This window comes from Homalodisca vitripennis, chromosome 5 (genome assembly GCF_021130785.1).
Source record: "Homalodisca vitripennis isolate AUS2020 chromosome 5, UT_GWSS_2.1, whole genome shotgun sequence".
Taxonomy (NCBI): Eukaryota; Metazoa; Arthropoda; class Insecta; order Hemiptera; family Cicadellidae; genus Homalodisca; species Homalodisca vitripennis.
Window position 1 is genome coordinate 74,566,822 of NC_060211.1, and position 18,492 is coordinate 74,585,313.

Here is an 18,492-nt window from a genome sequence, read left to right on the forward strand (position 1 = left end):
AGATTTCTTGAGACAACTCATGAAAAGTTCATTTATTCATAACGTTATTCAGTTACTATTGGACCTTCGGTTGCCTTCTCCAAAACAGAATATTTTTCATACAGAAGATACAGTTTAGGTATGATATTATCCATTTGACGATTTTAACAGAAGTGAGTGTGGAACACACGTTGAACTGATAATTTAATAATTTCAGAGGTAAGAAAGTTTCTATGACATTTTTACTATGCAAAATTTATTGTAAAATTTCGTCCTAAACAAAAGACAATATTTGAAAAATTAGAAACCTTCTATAAATTTCTTAAAAATATATACACAGTTTGAAAAATCAATGTTATCAACAATGTATTCATGTTGAAGATTCCGAATCCTCCGGAGGTGACGACGAGAGCTTCAGCGAATCCGACTTGATTGTTACCCATGTCGAACACTGTGTAGTACTTGCGCATGAACACATCTCCCAAGATGAAGAAACCCGGTGAGTCAGAACCAACAAAACCACTCACACATGCAACAGCACTGCCGTTTGAGACCTATAAAAATAGAAAATATTAGTTACAACGTCAACTCAAGTGTTATCCGACAGGGGGAGAGATTAAATGGTCGCACGGTTTTAAGCGTCGGACTTTGGATCTTATCTAGAGCCTGTACAAGTTCAAATAATGTCTGCATCCTTAGCAGTACTGTCGATCTTGTAAGTTGTCTGCATCCTTAGCAGTACTGTCGATCTTGTAAGTTGTCTGCATCCTTAGCAGTACTGTCGATCTTGTAAGTTGTCTGCATCCTTAGCAGTACTGTCGATCTTGTAAGTTGTCTGCATCCTTAGCAGTACTGTCGATCTTGTAAGTTGTCTGCATCCTTAGCAGTACTGTCGATCTTGTAAGTTGTCTGCATCCTTAGCAGTACTGTCGATCTTGTAAGTTGTCTGCATCCTTAGCAGTACTGTCGATCTTGTAAGTTGTCTGCATCCTTAGCAGTACTGTCGATCTTGTAAGTTGTCTGCAGCCTTAGCAGTACTGTCGATCTTGTAAGTTGTCTGCAGCCTTAGCAGTACTGTCGATCTTGTAAGTTGTCTGCAGCCTTAGCAGTACTGTCGTTCTTGTAAGTTGTCTGCAGCCTTAGCAGTACTGTCGATCTTTTAAGTTGTCTGCATCCTTAGCAGTACTGTCGATCTTGTAAGTTGTATTGTCCCCCCTTGTTCTCTATGATACGATTGTCTATTGCACGTCGAATACTAATACTAAAAAGAGATCGAAATATATATTTTTAATCAAGAAGTTTTATCAATCATCCATATTGAGGTCATTATCTATATGTTGAGCGATACCCGGGGGCTGCAACGCAACTCAATAGAGCACGCAATACTGAAAGAGGCTCCAAACCTCTAAAAATATTATTTAGAAATTGTTTAGTTATATTAATGAACAAGGAATGACGGACATACGGATATACTAAATACTGGCTGCTACAGTAAAGCTTTTATAAAAACAATATTTCACACTTTCAATGCCTTCGATTGATTCGTAAATTAGTAGACGTAAGTATAGTAATATTTTTCACCTATTTTTTTAACCGAGTAGGTAGTTTAAACAGATAAAGATATTAGAATAAAAACTACTATCGGACATAACCGTCTGACTTAAGAGACGAACTGGGCTTTTAATATTGATCGTGAAAAGGTTGCTACATACGCTAAGTGTGCAAATGTTATTATACTTTCAAATATAAACATAAATAGAAATGAGGTAAAAACTAATGTTGCTTGGCTTTAATTAAACATTGGAATTAATTCTATAGGTTTCTCATGTAAAGTTTAGAGAAATATTTCAAAGTGTGAAATCCGTTGATGTTCCTTGTATTCTCATTCGATCCTGTAATAAAAGTTATACATACATAAAAACGACACACACACACACACACACACACACACACACACACACACGCATGCACTCATAGCTTTAAGAAGTGATTCTTACCTTCAAAATGTAGTCTTTAGGTTCTAACACAAAGGATGTGTTGCTGATGACAAAAGTGACATTTGGCAAACTGTCAACAGCTGAGCAATCAACCTACGACACAAACCACTGTATTTATTAAAACACTAAAAACATAAAACATTCATTAACATATTATTATGTGTGCAATGACGTATGAAGAACATTAGTGTTAAATTAAGTACAAACAAACATACCAAGTTGGCCTTTACAAATTAGAATTCCCATCTTAGAAGCCCTTATTTAAAAATATCGTATCCGAAAATATAGTCATTTTAAAATGTACCCTCTCTGTCACCACCACCTAAAAACCAAATAAATTATTTCTCTAACAGTAAAATGGTTTAATTAATAATTTAAGTACTAAAGTTTATCATTATACTTTATTGAAAACGCCCAGATGTACAGATCTTTTAAAACTCATGTTTGGTATTGCGCAGCGTTATACCTTTTGTATAGCGATAGAAAATCCCAGAAACCCAACTATTCTTACAAACAATCTGCAATAATAAAATTAAAACAAATAAGCATATGCCTATATTTGTCTATTAGTATATGTGTTTTTGCATACAAAGGAACATGTAGTTTGTTATATCATATCGGACAATAACGCTCAAGCAATATTTCTTGTAACATTAATTTAACATTTAAAGGTGGTATTTGTATTATGATATGAGTTTTTCTTACCATAATCTCAAACACTTTAGCAGTGCTTTCTTTAAAAAAATGTAATCTAATCTTTTATTAATGATGCGAGAAACATTGATGCAACATGGCCACATTTAAATAATTAAATATAATAAATAATGTGCTTTCATATTTATTTTAAAGAAATCTAACAGACGAAAAAAATTAGGTATGAACCTAATAAAATTCATTCATTTAGTATTAGGAACATTGATATTAAATTAAATAAAAAGGTATCTATTCTCTATTATTATAGAGTACATCCTCATTGATATCCCAATAAAACTGTAATTAACTGAAATATTTAAATGTTATGGAATACTAATGAATTTTTTCATTAATACCAACACTGCTATCAGATTATGTGCAGTTGCAAAAGACGACTTAAGTTCTACCTGTGTTTTTTTTTGTGGCACATACAGGGTGATTACCGGGAAACGCATGTTTTTGTGTTGCGTAGTATACAAGGAATATCGGTCGGCGACGGCCGGAAGTTGTTGCGCTGTGGAGGGGGGAGTGTGCAGTTGTAGTAGTTGTGCAGTTTCAGTTGTAGCCGAGATGTGGAACCTTGAGCATCGTACGTTTGTCATACGACGGTTTTACGCAAATGGTGAATCAGTCACTCATACTCAGCGAGACTTTCGTGTACATTTTAACATTGCACGGCATGGTGCTATCCCTGGTCGTAACACAACTGGATCTTTGCTTAAGAAGAAACCTCCTGGACCAGCATTGACAGTTAGTACCCCTGACCCATTTGAAAGAGTGTGCCTTGCAACAGTCCTAGCCGCTCAAGTTGGAAGCGGACATCTGCTCTCGGACTTCGCCCATCCACAGTGAGGAAGATTTTGGTCACACATCTTAAATTTAATCTTTTCAAGCTGGCAGTATGTCATCAATTGAGTCAAGCATATAAGAGACAACGTGTAAATGTTTGTAACACAACGAGTGAAATTTTGGAAGAAAATGACGAAGCAGTTATCCTTATGAGTTATGAAGCGCATTTCAACTTGGACGTATCAGTCAATAAACAGAATTTATGATTTTGGTGTGCAGAAAATCCTTAAAACGTAGCTGAGAGACCTCTTCATAGCTTACGTGTGATTGTGTGGTGTGCGGTTAGTGAAAAGGGGATCATTGGTCCTTATTTTGTTGAAGACAACGATGGCAGAGCAGTGACAGTGAATGCACAACGGTACGTGGAAATGTCGGAAGAATATCTCTTGCCAGAACTGCGCCGTCAACGTATAGAGATACGTAATGTTTAGTTCCAACAAGATGGAGCAACAGCCCATACGGCTCGCATTAGTATGGAATTCCTTCGGGAACATTTCCTACAAGAGTGATCTCTCGTTTTGGTGATGCCACTTGGCATTCCCGCTCACCGGATCTTATAATTCCAGATTTCTTTCTGTGGGGATTTTTGAAATCTAGAGTTTACATAAACAAGCCATGAACAATAGAGGAACTTAAATAAGCTATTCGCTAGGAAATCAACGCCATTCCTAGAGATATGTTAGCAAAATCCATAGCAAGTTTTAAAGAACGCCTTCAACACTGTATCCAAGCAGAAGGCGGCCACCTTAGAGATGTAATTTTTAAACGCTAAATTGTAAGTAATTTTATTATGAAATTGCATATTGTATACACTGTTTTTTTCCACTCATAAATACATTTTTTGCTTTGAATTGCCTGATTACTCATTATTTGAAAAACATGCGTTTCTCGGTAAACACCCTGTATTAAATCAGTATGCGTTTACAAGAAAAATATAAATTACTCAACAAAAATATGTTTATTTATGCTTATTCATATTGAAACATATAATATTATTGTTAGTTATAGACAAATATACAAATTTATTTATAGTGAATGCACACTGAAAGTGTTGCACTACATGCACAGGCTTTTGAAAATCCCCAATAATCAGTTTGTAAGCTACTAATGTTGAAAAACTTAAAATAATTTCGTCTACCGTAATACTCTACGCATGAGATTATACCGTAAACTGACTTACTTGTCATGTGACCACTTTTAATAATTTTACATAAAAAGAAGATATTTTAAACAAAAAATTAATTTTGCATGCAACGGAGGGAATAAGAGTAAAAATCCCTTTCTCTAACTTAATGATATAAAAATATAAAAGCGAGGTAAGTAAGCATACAATGATAATTTATTTTATTATCTGTTTCAATTGTAACGAATATTGACTTTAACTTACGTGGGAGCAGGTATTTTTGAAACCCCATACTATTTAATATTTCAAATTCTTTTAAAACATGCCACTAAAGCTGTCTTTGTCATGGATTTCTGTGATGAGCTTCAATAAGCAGTACGATAGGTATGGAAATAAAGATATATTTTGTACCTTACCAAATCAGAAAAGTCATACAGATCACATAATATTTTCTCTTACTTACAAAATATAACCCTCCAGATTCCTGTCCTCCAATGAGAGTATTAACCTCATCCATATACTTGGTGGGTCCATACAGAAGACTCGTCCCTGAGTCGGGAACCGCTGTATTGTTTAATGAAATTACCTTGGAGTTGACATACATTCTGTAAAATAGTTTTGGAATTAAGGCATAAATATAAACATATTGTTTAAGGTCAATTTCAAGATACCCTCCAAAGTTCATAACGTTAATGTAAACTAAATTAAATTGAAATTATTAAAAAGTTTTGAAAAAATAGATGTTCGAAAATTAAAAATTAGTGTTATATCTGCTGATTTAAGAAACTGAGTTAAATGAAATGTAATAAAATAAAGGAGGATTACTAGTATTTCCTTACCGGGCATTTATTTTTCATATTAATTTTCAACGATTCTATGAATTAAAACGTATTTCCCCTCCAATTTATAAAATGAGGTCCCTAATATAACCTAGTTGTTATCTGCGTCACACTGTTAATAATTTTAATATCTATATTTCTTGGTATATTAAAATTATATAATAAATATATTAAAATATATAAACAAATAAATGTCTATAAAATCTGTAAATTGTTTCCAATTATAAGATTACAAATTATTTAAGCTTGTAAATATAATTTTACGTCGAAATCAGTAATATGTACTTATTTTACTGAGGCAGAAAAATTACGATTGTGTGCAATAAATCGAGCTAAGTAATCGGTAAAATAATTAAGTGTTTTTGAACTTATACTGAGCGAATGATGGTATGCATTTTCCCAAAGTCTAATACAAGAAAGTAATACGTACGTTTTTAGCATACGAAAATTGTTATAAGGCATCTCAAAATATCTCACGAGTTATTTTAAAACCATGGCTTACCCAAGGTTTTATGTTAGATCCACTACTATTGCTTAAATATATATTTTAGTAACAAATTAAATAGTGGAAACTAGTGTCTTTTTGATAGTAATAAATATGAACTAGAGAAAAAGACTGGGACAAAATAGTTACGTCGATTCAAATATTTTGATACCAATTACTTTTTATAAAATGTTTAGTAGCGTAAGCGTAATTGTCTTACAGTATAAATGTTTTGTGCAAAATAAACAAATAACTCAAATATTTATTTTAAAATACATGCAAGAAATCGGAACTAATATATTCTAGGTAATATTTAAGATTCTGAAATTTTTTAGCAAATAGTTTTTACAGCATTTTTACATTAATCCTTTACATCATCCTTTAATAAAACAAAAATACAGACGTTAAATAATGTAATAATTTATAGGATATTTTATTTATTTTTTGTTGGAGGATTTGAGGTTTGTTTTCATTGTTACACTAAGGAAGTTTATCAATAGAATGATTGGAAAAATCATATGATAAAAAGTATTTTACACTTAGTATCTGTAATGTTTACTGATGAACATGAACATAACGGATAAAATAATACATTAGACGAAAATTATGTGATTAGTCTACGTAGTATTTTTTTTATTTTAGTGTCAGAGAGCCTTTTAGGAAACTTTAATAAAAAATGACTTACAGACACAATATTTACTGAAAATTTTTACATAGTAAAGAATAACTCGCTTTTAAGAAGCTGACTTAGTTTCTCTTCAGTCCGCTTGAGAACTGTAAAACTTTGTTATCATTATGATTGTCTATCCGTCTTACTGTCCGTGCTCAGGATTTATCGGAAATGAGATGGGAATTTTTGCTATTACACGCTATGTGCTTAACGTACTGCTAATTTATCTTTAATAAAGATATAACTATAAAATTTATAAAATAATTATAAACTAATAAAATAAACTATAAAATAACTATAAACGATATATATATAGTCATAACCAATAAATGATGTTAATGTCAGGATAATAAGCTTTTGAGTTAAATAAGGAATATAAGGATAGGAGAAAAAAGATACTGTACCCGTCGATGTTTATCAACCAATAACTTTGTTCTACGACAGGAGTGTAGGTTATGTTTCCAGTGTAGTGACTGGGGTCTATTCCACCCAGAACAAGCTCTCCTTCAGTAGTTTCATCAACTCTGAAAAATGAATAAAATATAAAAGGAGGAACAATAAATAACGCTACATGAACTTGAGATTGAAAATACAGCAAATATAAGATGCTCATTTATCTTATCTGAATATATTATTTTGATGCATGTTGGCTTTTTGAAGGAGGGCCACTTTTATGCTGACACGACGGATATTCCTTTCCGCTGAAGATGGGGAGAAAGGTTCTTTTCATCTCTCTCCACGACTCCGGAAGGACAGTTGAGGCAAATAAAAACTTGCGTACGGAAACACCTCCAGACACCGGAAAGACGTGTGTGTGTGTAAAAATATTTGGAAATACAAATATCGATCGGGATCCATTCCAAGAGTCTGAGAGAGACCTGAAATCAAGTCTTCTGGCAATGCAACTAAGCAACGACATTGAACGTGAGTTCAAAGTGCTCTGAACCAGTGAATCTGATGGACTCTCCTGAAAGACGAATGCGATCTCCAGAGAGCAGATTCACAGGTAAGGCTTTCAGGTTCTCCTTGATAACTCTGTGCAATCCAAGCCGAAGTTCCACTTGCTTTCGTCCTGCCAAGGAACTAACTAGTCAAGCCAACAAGAGCAGATCTCACTTCAATAATAATAGCATAATACAAAATATGTTTATACGAACAAATTGTATTGGATTATAATCACTTGTTTCGTAATGGTGATGCGTATTTAAAAATAGTAGTGTAGTTAAGTGTGAAAAGTAGGTCAAATCCGTATTATATAAAACGGGTTATGTGTTAAATTAGTCCTAAAATTTACGTTGTAAAATATTTTATAATTCTTATTGTGTTAATCATTTATATCGTATATATTTAATAAATATAAACAAATCTTTATCATTGTAGTGGTTAATAAAAATAATTTGCTACAACAAATACTTTTAAATACCAGTTTTTTATACTTAAAATAAAACAAAAGGTTCATTGATTAAAGTAGTATCTGTAGACCTATTTCCTAAAAGTTAAATAATATACCTGTTTAGATAAAAGGCGAAGACTGATTCATTTACTACGTTTTGTATGATCATGTTAACGAACGGTGGTGCGGTACCTATAACCGAGAGTGCAGGGTAAGCCAGGCCGAAAATTCCGTCAAACTGCGTAGCGGCCGTATTGGTGTCAATACTTGTAGCTTCTCCAAAATACTGACCGGTGACTAGCAGCTGTCCTACCTTGAACAAACATTCTTGTTAGTGTATAATAGGATTCATATCTAATGCGAATTGTTGAGTTTAAAATTTCTTGAAAAATTTGTAAAACTTTTAAGGATCTTAAGTTGCATTTTTTAATCTATTATTATGGTATAAACTTTTATTTAAACAATTAAACAATAAAATATATTTGAGAAAAAAAATCATTTCTTCGGAATTATAGTTTTTATAAACATATGTCATGAATTGCAACAAAACTGTTATCAGTCAACTACATACGAGTATATAGTGCCTCTAACACATCTTCACCTCAGTTATCAGTAGTTGATAGGAGGCCAATCGTGATTTGTATTCTCTAGTTCAGTTTAAATAATTAATGTTTGTTTTATTAAGTGTATGTCTTATAGATAGTGTATGGAGCTGATACTCATGTTTGTTGTGATATCGAAATTTATGCGTGCTCACAACGCTTTGACATAGGTTGTTATGTTAATTATCCATCTGATGAAGAAACTATATGGCAGATGTCGAAATGTAGTGTTAATCATCTCTTGTATCACTGTTCAATGCTAATGCCTGAAAAACTCATGTTTACATTGCAATACATAATACTGTTATGGAATTTATTTTGACGTGACAACGTCTTAAATTAGGTTGCGGCTCGGAGTCACTCATGAAAAAGTGTAACGCCCGGTAACGTTACGATGCCCGTCCAGTGGGTCCGCCGCACGAGATCCGCACGGGATAAAGCAGATAACTGTGGGTCCGCCGCACGGGATAAAGCAGATAACTATGTTTATTCTTGAAAATGTGGAGTGCTTAGATTCGTCATTTACAACAACTACAACAATAAAGGTAAATAATTGTACACTGATATTTCATTATCGTAAACTATGATTGATTGATTAATTGTTAGATTGACACAAAAGTTGAGAAACTGAGTTTATAGGTTATGTCATACTATTGACAAATTTTGATAGTGTTAAGTAAATTATTAGTTTAAATCACTCTGCAATCAATCGTAATTCAGTCGATTGAGAAGAAACAGCGCGTATTGCTAGTCAAACATTTAAAATAACAAATTATAACCTCTAACCTGTCATAACAGTGCGACCAAACAAACGAACTAAAACGACCAATCACCACGCGCGGAGTTAGAATTTAACTGTGTTTAGCAAGAATTTCAAATTCCAATTTTAGTAAATGTTTTATTCAACTTTACCATTTACAATAACAAATTTTAATTAATTTCAAATTATGTACAATGTTTTAGTAAACAAAATATATTTCTATAGTTAAAATTTGTGCAATTCTTATTTTCATTCAATTCCTTGTTCCTATTGTGCAATTTAATAATATTCATATCAATAAATATTCTACCGAGAAAAAGACGTTGTCACGTAAAATCTTCGCCCGTAAAACCGACTTTACAGGCAACCATAATTTTTTTTGAATATTTTTGACTTCCATCGTCAAAAAAGAAAGAATAAATAAAGAATCATTTATTTCTGTACAAGAGTAGTTGTTGAAGTTTCACTTTTACAATCGGTATTACTTAATAATTATGATTACATTAGATTGGTAGGATATAATCATATAATTTCATAGCTTGAAATTATACAAAACATGCATGATAAGACTTTTAAGGGATTTTATAAAAGTTTACAGATCTGTTCTTGCCAGAATACAAAACGTTCTGCTATGTGGTTCTTAATAGTTGTTGGATAAATTTTAGTTAAACACTTACCTCAATGTTATCTATAGAAACGTAACCACTCGTTGAACCAATTCCATACTGTATGGCAAAAGTGGAACCATTTTTGTGGTAGGTTTGACTAACATTATGCGAGTATGTGCTATGAACCCCTGCAAACATACACAATAATTCACTATAAGTTCAACCCTTAAAATGATTTTATAATTATAAATGATAAAATAATTTGAATTTATGATTTTGTAATTATGTATATGAGACAGATCCCCAATCCCCTCTAAATCTGGTCTATGTAGACTGTGTTGGGGTTTCCTTAAGCACTAAAATGGGACCAGTTTATATTATAAATAGTAATAGTAAAGCAAACTATTAAGAACTGATGTTGTAGAGAACTGTTTTGTGTAAAAAATTCGCTCAAAACAACTGTATACCATAAACAGTATTAAAACTCACATTGAAATAAAAATTGCAATTTCTCATATAGTTCTTCCCAAACTTACTGTATGACATACAGTAAGTTGTAAAAAGTTATCACTTACTTTAATAATATTACTTCCACCAAAAAAAGTATATATAAAATAGTTTATGTATATAAATTAACAAAAACCTGCATTCTATTAGTACCCTATTCCATTTATCTTATCGATACTTACTACAGTAATCAGGGTATTTTGTACGCTTTTCTTTCATTTTAGTGTTTACTTAGCGTATCTTTGATTATTCTGGGTTGTTAGTGTCTACCCGAGGTACTATACTCAATAATCTTTATGTAAAAAAACTATCTAGTGAGGATAGACTAATCCGAAGTCTGATCAATTTAACACAAAGACTACACCGAATATTGATGTCAAACTTCTTTATGCGTTGTATCATTAACTGCAACTTAATTTGAATGATTGATTCATTATTGACTAAGTTTGAGTATGAAGACTATAGTTATTGGTTCCAATATGATTGGTGAGTAGGTTATATAATCTAATGGGAATTATTTTTGTTATAAATTTGAAATTATAAGTTGTGAAAAGGGTATTAATTAAGCTATAGGGGAATTTGGTGAGTGAATCGGGAGTGCGGATGGCCGAGAGGTCTAATACGTTAAACTTTGGGCTTGAGTTAGAGATAGAGCAGGTTCAAATCCTGTCTGTGACCGTTGAACTCTTTACCTCGACCTTGTACTGTATCGACTCTTTCCCTTATTCTGTTTGATAAGATCCGTGCCCATGCCAGTGGCCCATGAGGACGGACAAATAAGGCTTGAAAGGGGATCGGCCTCTCCTAAAAAAATAATAATTTGGTTATAATTAATAGCGTATCGGACCAGTGACTTCAGTCTTTGTGCAGTTGATTGGATTGCTTAAGTGTGTAGTTACTCTGGTGATTGGCCTATCCGTCTTTCATGGCTGTCCGTCATATCTTTCAGAGCTAGCCTCTGAATTAGTTATTTTTGTGATATAATGTAGTAAAGCTTAAATAATTTAGCAAACATTGCTGCAAGAAACAATAGTTTGATGAATGCCTTAATCTCATAATCTTAAATTAATACAAAACTTTCATTCTTTGTTTCAACATAAAAAACAATTTTCTATGTTACGACAGTAAAAAAATAAATATACTCACTACAGTATGTATTGTCATAGGTGCAAATGTCAATAGAGGCAACCCATAAGTCAGCGGATCCTGAATCAAAAAGTATATTCACCAACTGTTTAGGAGTGCCGAAGCTCATAATGCCATAATAGTATACCTGGAAAAGAAATGGAATACATAATAGATGTTTTAACAAAATTAACCTATAAAATAATGTTTCTTTTTAATTCTGTTTATAAAAATCAAGGCGAATGTATAGTAAGTGGAATTCTAGAAAAAACTTATTGTAGGAGAGACTATAATATGTACAATTCAAAATCACTATTCTTGTTTATATATTTCAGATGTATCTGAAATATATAAAGATTTAATATACAATGAAATATATAAAAAATATATATATGAAATATATAAAAAAATATATATATATATATATATGAAATATATAAAGATTTAAACAAGTTATGTATAACAGTCATAAAGTAATGCTCTCCTAGAATCTCTAATCAACTATTTTAGGTTACAGAAAGTTAAAAAATGTAGTATCAAGTTTAAAGAACTTATATAATGATATAGGAGGGTCGGTCATCATGAATCGTACATTTTATACCTGAATCAGTAAGTTGGTGAGTCAGTTACACATGTGAATGTACAGTATTTAAAATAGATTTTTTTATCTAAGTAAACATATTTTTATCTTCTACTGAAGTGTATGACTAATTTGTGATTAAACCGTAAGGATGCTCAACTATAAGCTTTGTTCTAGACTAGAAATATTACATTCAACATTAGCGAAATCATGAAAATTGGTGAGGGTTAGAATTTAGACTCTATTTGAGAAAAAGAGTTTACAACTGCTTTTGGTACCTGGTTGTGTGAAAGGTTGAGCCATTCTTTGTGGTAATTATAAAGTATCAGTATTAGTTGCAAATTATTTCCATGAACATGAATTCAGTAAAATCTGGTTAGATGAAATGTTGGAATCAACTAATATTTCCCATAATATTCTAGAGATTTAAACAAGTTTTTTATTTGTTACATATTTACATATCTGTAGAGAAAACGATTCACATCGAGCATATCGTGCTCTGAGCCTGAAACATTTGGGTGCCTAGCTTCGAAAGTTGTCAATTCAAAGACTTATCTTATTGAGCTATTAGTATTATGCGATTAAAAAGGCCCTGGCGCTTCTAAACACAAGTTTAACAGAATAATAGTAACTAAAAACAGTTTTTTAATACATTCCCAGTGTGAAAATATTTAGTATGTAAGAGTCAAAGCAGGCAATGTTCAAATAAACAAAATTCGTCGCGTTTGCCTATACGATCAGATATATATAAATACATATGTGTATATGTATATATATATACATATATATATATATTATATATATATATATATACATTCATTAAATTTGTATAAATGGCAATAGCCGAATTTAATTTATTTCAATAAACATTACATCACAAAAAGTACTTGCTCCGCCGGAACTCGAACCCGGATCTCTCACTTGCCGGGTGAATGTGCTACCATTACACAACAGAGCCCTCACTTTTTACGAATCAATGATTTTGTATTTGGCCGTATCTGTCACATATCCGTTAAAATAACAAAACCATTTCAATTACAAAAAATATTTTCGTTAAGATCTAAAATTTTAAAATAGACTTATTTGTCAATGGTGTCACCCTTTACTTGTATATTAACATTTGTAAATAGTGATGGGTTATTTTAGACGTCCATTGAGTTGCGCAGATAGTACATACGACATAACATGTTACAGTACCCTGGTACACAACCATCGATACATTAACTTTTCTGACGAATTTGTACTTTAATCTAAGCAAAAAAATATCAGTTTTAATTGGTATCAACTTACGTCTTGTACGTCCTTGAGAGTGACAGCCTGTTGATCGCCAAAGCTGTTGCTCTTGACTGCACGAGCTAGGGCAGATAACCTCTCTACATTGTGCTCGCGCTGCACCCTCTTTAAACCAACGGTGAGAACATTTTCCTTTCTCAAACTGAAACAGTTTTCAAATTAATTGACATCAGTTTTGTTCTGGAATTACTATGTGATTAAGTAAAATACCTCTTATGATTAATTAATGACTACATACCTTTAATAAGAGTACAAAATATTTACTTTCGTTTTTAATAATGAGTGTGCAAAGCTGTTTTGTTTAATACAAACAGCTTTGGATGAAATTAGAGAATCCTGACACTTAGGATAAGGCAATTAAGACTCCAAATGTGTTATACAATATCTTTGCAAGGGTAGAATGTACTTATATCTTGTATAAAGTAAAGGAACTCAAATAAAAAAAAGATGTAAATATTAACAAAATCTGACGATCTTGTTTAAACGGGTAAAATTGTTATACCTGTAATACGAAAATATTTGTTTATAAAATTATATTAAAAAATTTCCATTTTTTTAATAAAAATAGAGAAAAATAAGTAGTAAATATCATTTGGTGAAATGCCTAAAGATATTTTTATCCAAAAGTTATAGAAATGTTTGTACATTATGTGATATCTTTATCTAAGAGTCTAAGAACTTTACAACAGTTATATATCAAGCAGGTACAATAAGCAGATACAGTTATGATATGGTACTAACTAGTTTTTATAACATTCAATCATCACTGTTGCTTGGAGAACTTACGGTGATAAATCAATATAGTTAAATTATTATTACTGATTTGCGAACTTACTCTGATTACATTACTAGAACTCTTTTTCTGAGGACGCTTAAAACAAAGTTTGACTCCGCTTTGATCTAAAAATGAATGTTTAAAATTTAAGTAATGCCTAAGTTCGACGTGTATTAATCTAAAAATGTCATTTGAAAATGAAATAGCTTAAATAGTCCGACAGCAAATATTTACATTATAAAAGCACACAAACTGATTTTATTTGAATCGATAGAGGGCTTATCCGTAAGAAAGAAATCGATGGTTAGCCGTGTTAGGTTCGGGGGAAGGTCAAAATGGAAAGGGGTTAAAAATTTCAAAACTATAATTATTTTCTTCTGATTAAAATTTTTTTTCTTTGACACATTAAGACAAGTAAGCAAATGTTAAATCAACTTCAGATAACCATTTATAGACCCTGAAACTGGCGACTTTTAATGTATTCACTTAATTGTCTCAGGGTGACATTACTTTATGTATGCATAAACGATCGGGTTTAAGTGTAGCAATCAAGAAAAAAATCTTACCTGAGAAAAGTTATCTATTCAAGGTTTAAAACATTTTGATATACTTCAATTTCGACCACAACCAAAAATAGTAAGACAATACAATTTCTCTTTCAGAAAAAAATTCCTTTATCGAGTTTAAGAAAAAACTAAGTTGTTTGTTTATTCATGTAAATTGGCTCTTGGTTCTAAGATGTAATCATCAGATCATCTCATCTGAAACCAATTTCTTGTATCTTTAACTCTAACAGATTTCTATGTGGGCCTTCCATTATAATTCTAGATTCTAGGTAAGTACTTTTCAATACTAAGGATACAAAAACTTTACTCGTATAATATAAATCTGGCTATTACACACATTGACTTATATCGCAACTCTGTTTATTTTACGGTAATTTTATTTTATTGTTAATGAAGATAGTGGTTATCAATTTTGGTGTTGGGTTTTATGGTTTGTTTTTCCTAAAGCAAACGGAGTCAAATTCGACAATACTATTTATGTCATCAGTAGAAGTTATTTTAGTTGGTATTAAAAATAATGTATAGTTTAGTTTTAATAATGTAATTTAATACATACTGTGGTTTTGAAATGAACGGAATAAAATCTAAGGAGTAGAGTTAAATTTTCGACGTGTTACTTCATTACAGTAAACTAATTCTATAAATTTCAAATGTTCGTAAAGTTTTAGATTTCATTGCTGGTTTATGATAAAAGGAAGATAGGTTTTATGAAAATTGGTAGCTTTATTAAAAAAACAATTTTGAACATAAGGCTGATTTAAATAGGGTTGAACATATTAAAGTTGATAGTGCGTTACAATTAATTTAATGTTAAAATATATTTTAAATAGCTTAAACTATCACTGTTTCTTGAATACCCTTTAGGGAGTCACCACAAAAAAATTTTGCATAAAAGATATTAGTTCATTTATGGTAAACAGGTAAAGGTAAAACACGGTAAAAAAGTAAAAAAAAATGTTTTCACACTTTGTAATGGTTATTATGGTGAAATCACGAAGAAGCAGTGTGAATAAATTAACACTTTCTACAAAATTTTGTTATTTTGCCCATTGTCGAGCTGTTGTCCTGGTGAGAAGGAACTTAAAGTTGGTCAGCATATTCTATGTAAATTTGAAATAAGTAAATTATTTGCGATCAATTCAAAAATTTAAAGTCTCGTTGGATTTTATGATACACTTTCTACAAACACCTAGTTTTTATCACATTCGTATAAAATGAGTGCTTTTTACGATATTTAAACTTTTTAAATTATAGCTATTTTTAAATTTAAATTGCACATACAATCAAAAACGATTTATTAATTCATCCTGTCATCGCAAAGACTTTAAACATTGACATTCATTAGTAAAAATTGAAATATAATAATAATGAAGAGTGACACATATGAGATAATAATACGAAAGTAAAACCTCTGCTAGGCTTTATATGGATTGTCTTGGATCAGTGAACATGATGGAGTGCCGAGATTAGGGCAGATTTCTTCAAGTAATCTGCAAGTAACTTATTTCATATACTATGGGCGCAATCATTTTATTTAGTAGCCCAGATTTTAATACACTGTATAATTTTACTGAATACTATGCACTCGTATGTATTTATTTTTATTACGTTTGCAGTATAATATTTTCTGATATTTGCTCTTCATAAAAATATTTTGAAAGATTTACAATTACTAACTAAAACGAGTAAAGCTCGTTAAATAACGTCCAAGTTGTTATATTACTTTTAAATTAGACTTATTGTGGTATAATTTTGGTTCATATAATATTGTTCCATTGAAGTTGAAAAACAACTGAGAAAAATGCTTTAATTGTTGTTTCAAGATGCAAAATCTTGAAAACATGACAGTTTCGGATATTATCACTGTTTAATCACAAATTTTATTGAAATGTTACAAAAATATTTTAAAATAAACTGAACATGTTTGTTATTACGACGATTCGATGTTTTAACGAACAGACAATTGAAAATTATGTTAGAGTTTTTAATTGTTACAACACTTTGTAAATAGTTTTAACTGCATATTTAGCCATTAGATGTACTGTCGTATGTTAATGAGTATTAAGAACCGTCCCTTCAAAACCACATATTAGCAGATTTAACTGATAACTGGAATTTACACTTAACATGATCACCAGTTGGGCGACAAGCGTTTTTGCTGAGACGTTTGATGAAATATGAGATTTTAGTACGCTGTATAGACAACCAAACAGTTGTATTGTGTTCCGAAATAAATGTTTAAGCATTGATATATTAAGTTGATTCTGCGAACTAACTTAACTTCAACCACGTAGAGAAATAATCAAGTCTCGCCTTTACAACTTTTTTCTATTTTTAATATGCTTTATGATTTGGTTTTAATTAAGTAAACAGTATAACATAACTCAAAAACGCTCTTAATATTAATTTCGGGATGCTGTAAGGAAATATAATGAATTTTCCTTTTTGGTCATTATCTACATAATGATTACAGTAGATTATTGCTCAGCAACTATTTAGTTTAAATGAATAAAAGAATATTATAACAAGAGGTTTTATTTGATTTATTATATTTATGGCACTGTATTCATGGTTATTTTGGGTGGGATAAATCTCATATAAAGTTATGGATACTGAATAGTAAATAAATTAGTTTACCTAACATCGTCTATTTATATTTATCTGTCTATGTGTTTGTGTAGGTAAATTAAACAATATGTCATAAAATTAGTTGACAACTTAGTGTTGAAATTCAGCGTGATCGTTTAATTTAATGGAATATTAATTTTCGTTAAAGCTACAAAAGAAATAAATACAATTCATAATTATTGAAAATAATTGATTGACTCCACTCATGACTGTCTTAAAATGTACATGAATATTAATACGTCATGAAACTCATGGCTACAGAGAAAGATTTTAAGAATAAAATCACGGGTGAAAAGATTGAGAGGTTAACGAAATATTTTTAGAAATATAATTCAACTACACGGAGGTTAGTAACTAAAATTATTCCACAGAACTCTATAGTGTGGGTCTGCCTCACAGCTTTTCTACAGTAAACAGTTTTTCTAGTGAGACTTCTGAATTTAATGTATATAGAAGTCAATGTTAAATTGTCTTTGATGATTTTACTTTCACAATAAAAGTAAAAGTGCTGTATTAAGTAACATTTTGTTTATTCATATGAAGATAAAACATTCATAAACAATAATGTGTCTAATTTTATTACCTTTTAGCATTTTATTTTGAAGAAATTAGTAACGTTAGAGTGGGTAAATATATGTCAGGTTCTAGTGTAGGTTATAAGAAACAAAACACATTGCAGCATTGTGCCCAATTTATGTTTTAAGGGTTTTTTTAAAACAGACACTGATACAAAACACCACCAAAAGAATAATATAAATGTATTAATATAACCTTTTTGTAATAAATTTTCGAAATTTTCACTTAAACATAATTTCACCCTAAATTATACTGAAAGAATAGTACTAAATATAAAGAATATTAGTTATATTAGTACTAGTACCTTTCAACTGAGAAACAAGTAAAGAGAAGAAACAGCAAGGTACACCCAAGCAGCATTGAGAAACATCGTGTCGACAGGAACTAGAGTGATGTAGACAAGTATTATCTGTCGCCTGACGTTATCGGTTGGTACCTTATTGAA

General features: G+C 31.1%; 1 protein-coding gene across 1 annotated transcript; it reads right to left on the minus strand.

Annotated features, from left to right (window-relative positions):
• Positions 1 to 218: 218 nt before the first annotated feature.
• LOC124362378 (cyprosin-like) lies at positions 219 to 18,492 on the minus strand. The gene is made up of 9 exons (XM_046816817.1): positions 18,352 to 18,492; positions 13,500 to 13,644; positions 11,651 to 11,777; positions 10,067 to 10,185; positions 8,144 to 8,340; positions 7,039 to 7,158; positions 5,105 to 5,246; positions 1,977 to 2,069; positions 219 to 533 (listed from the first exon to the last, which is right to left on the minus strand). The coding sequence occupies exons 1-9, from the start codon at positions 18,405 to 18,407 to the stop codon at positions 291 to 293; spliced, it is 1,242 nt and encodes a 413-aa protein (XP_046672773.1). The 5' UTR covers positions 18,408 to 18,492; the 3' UTR covers positions 219 to 290.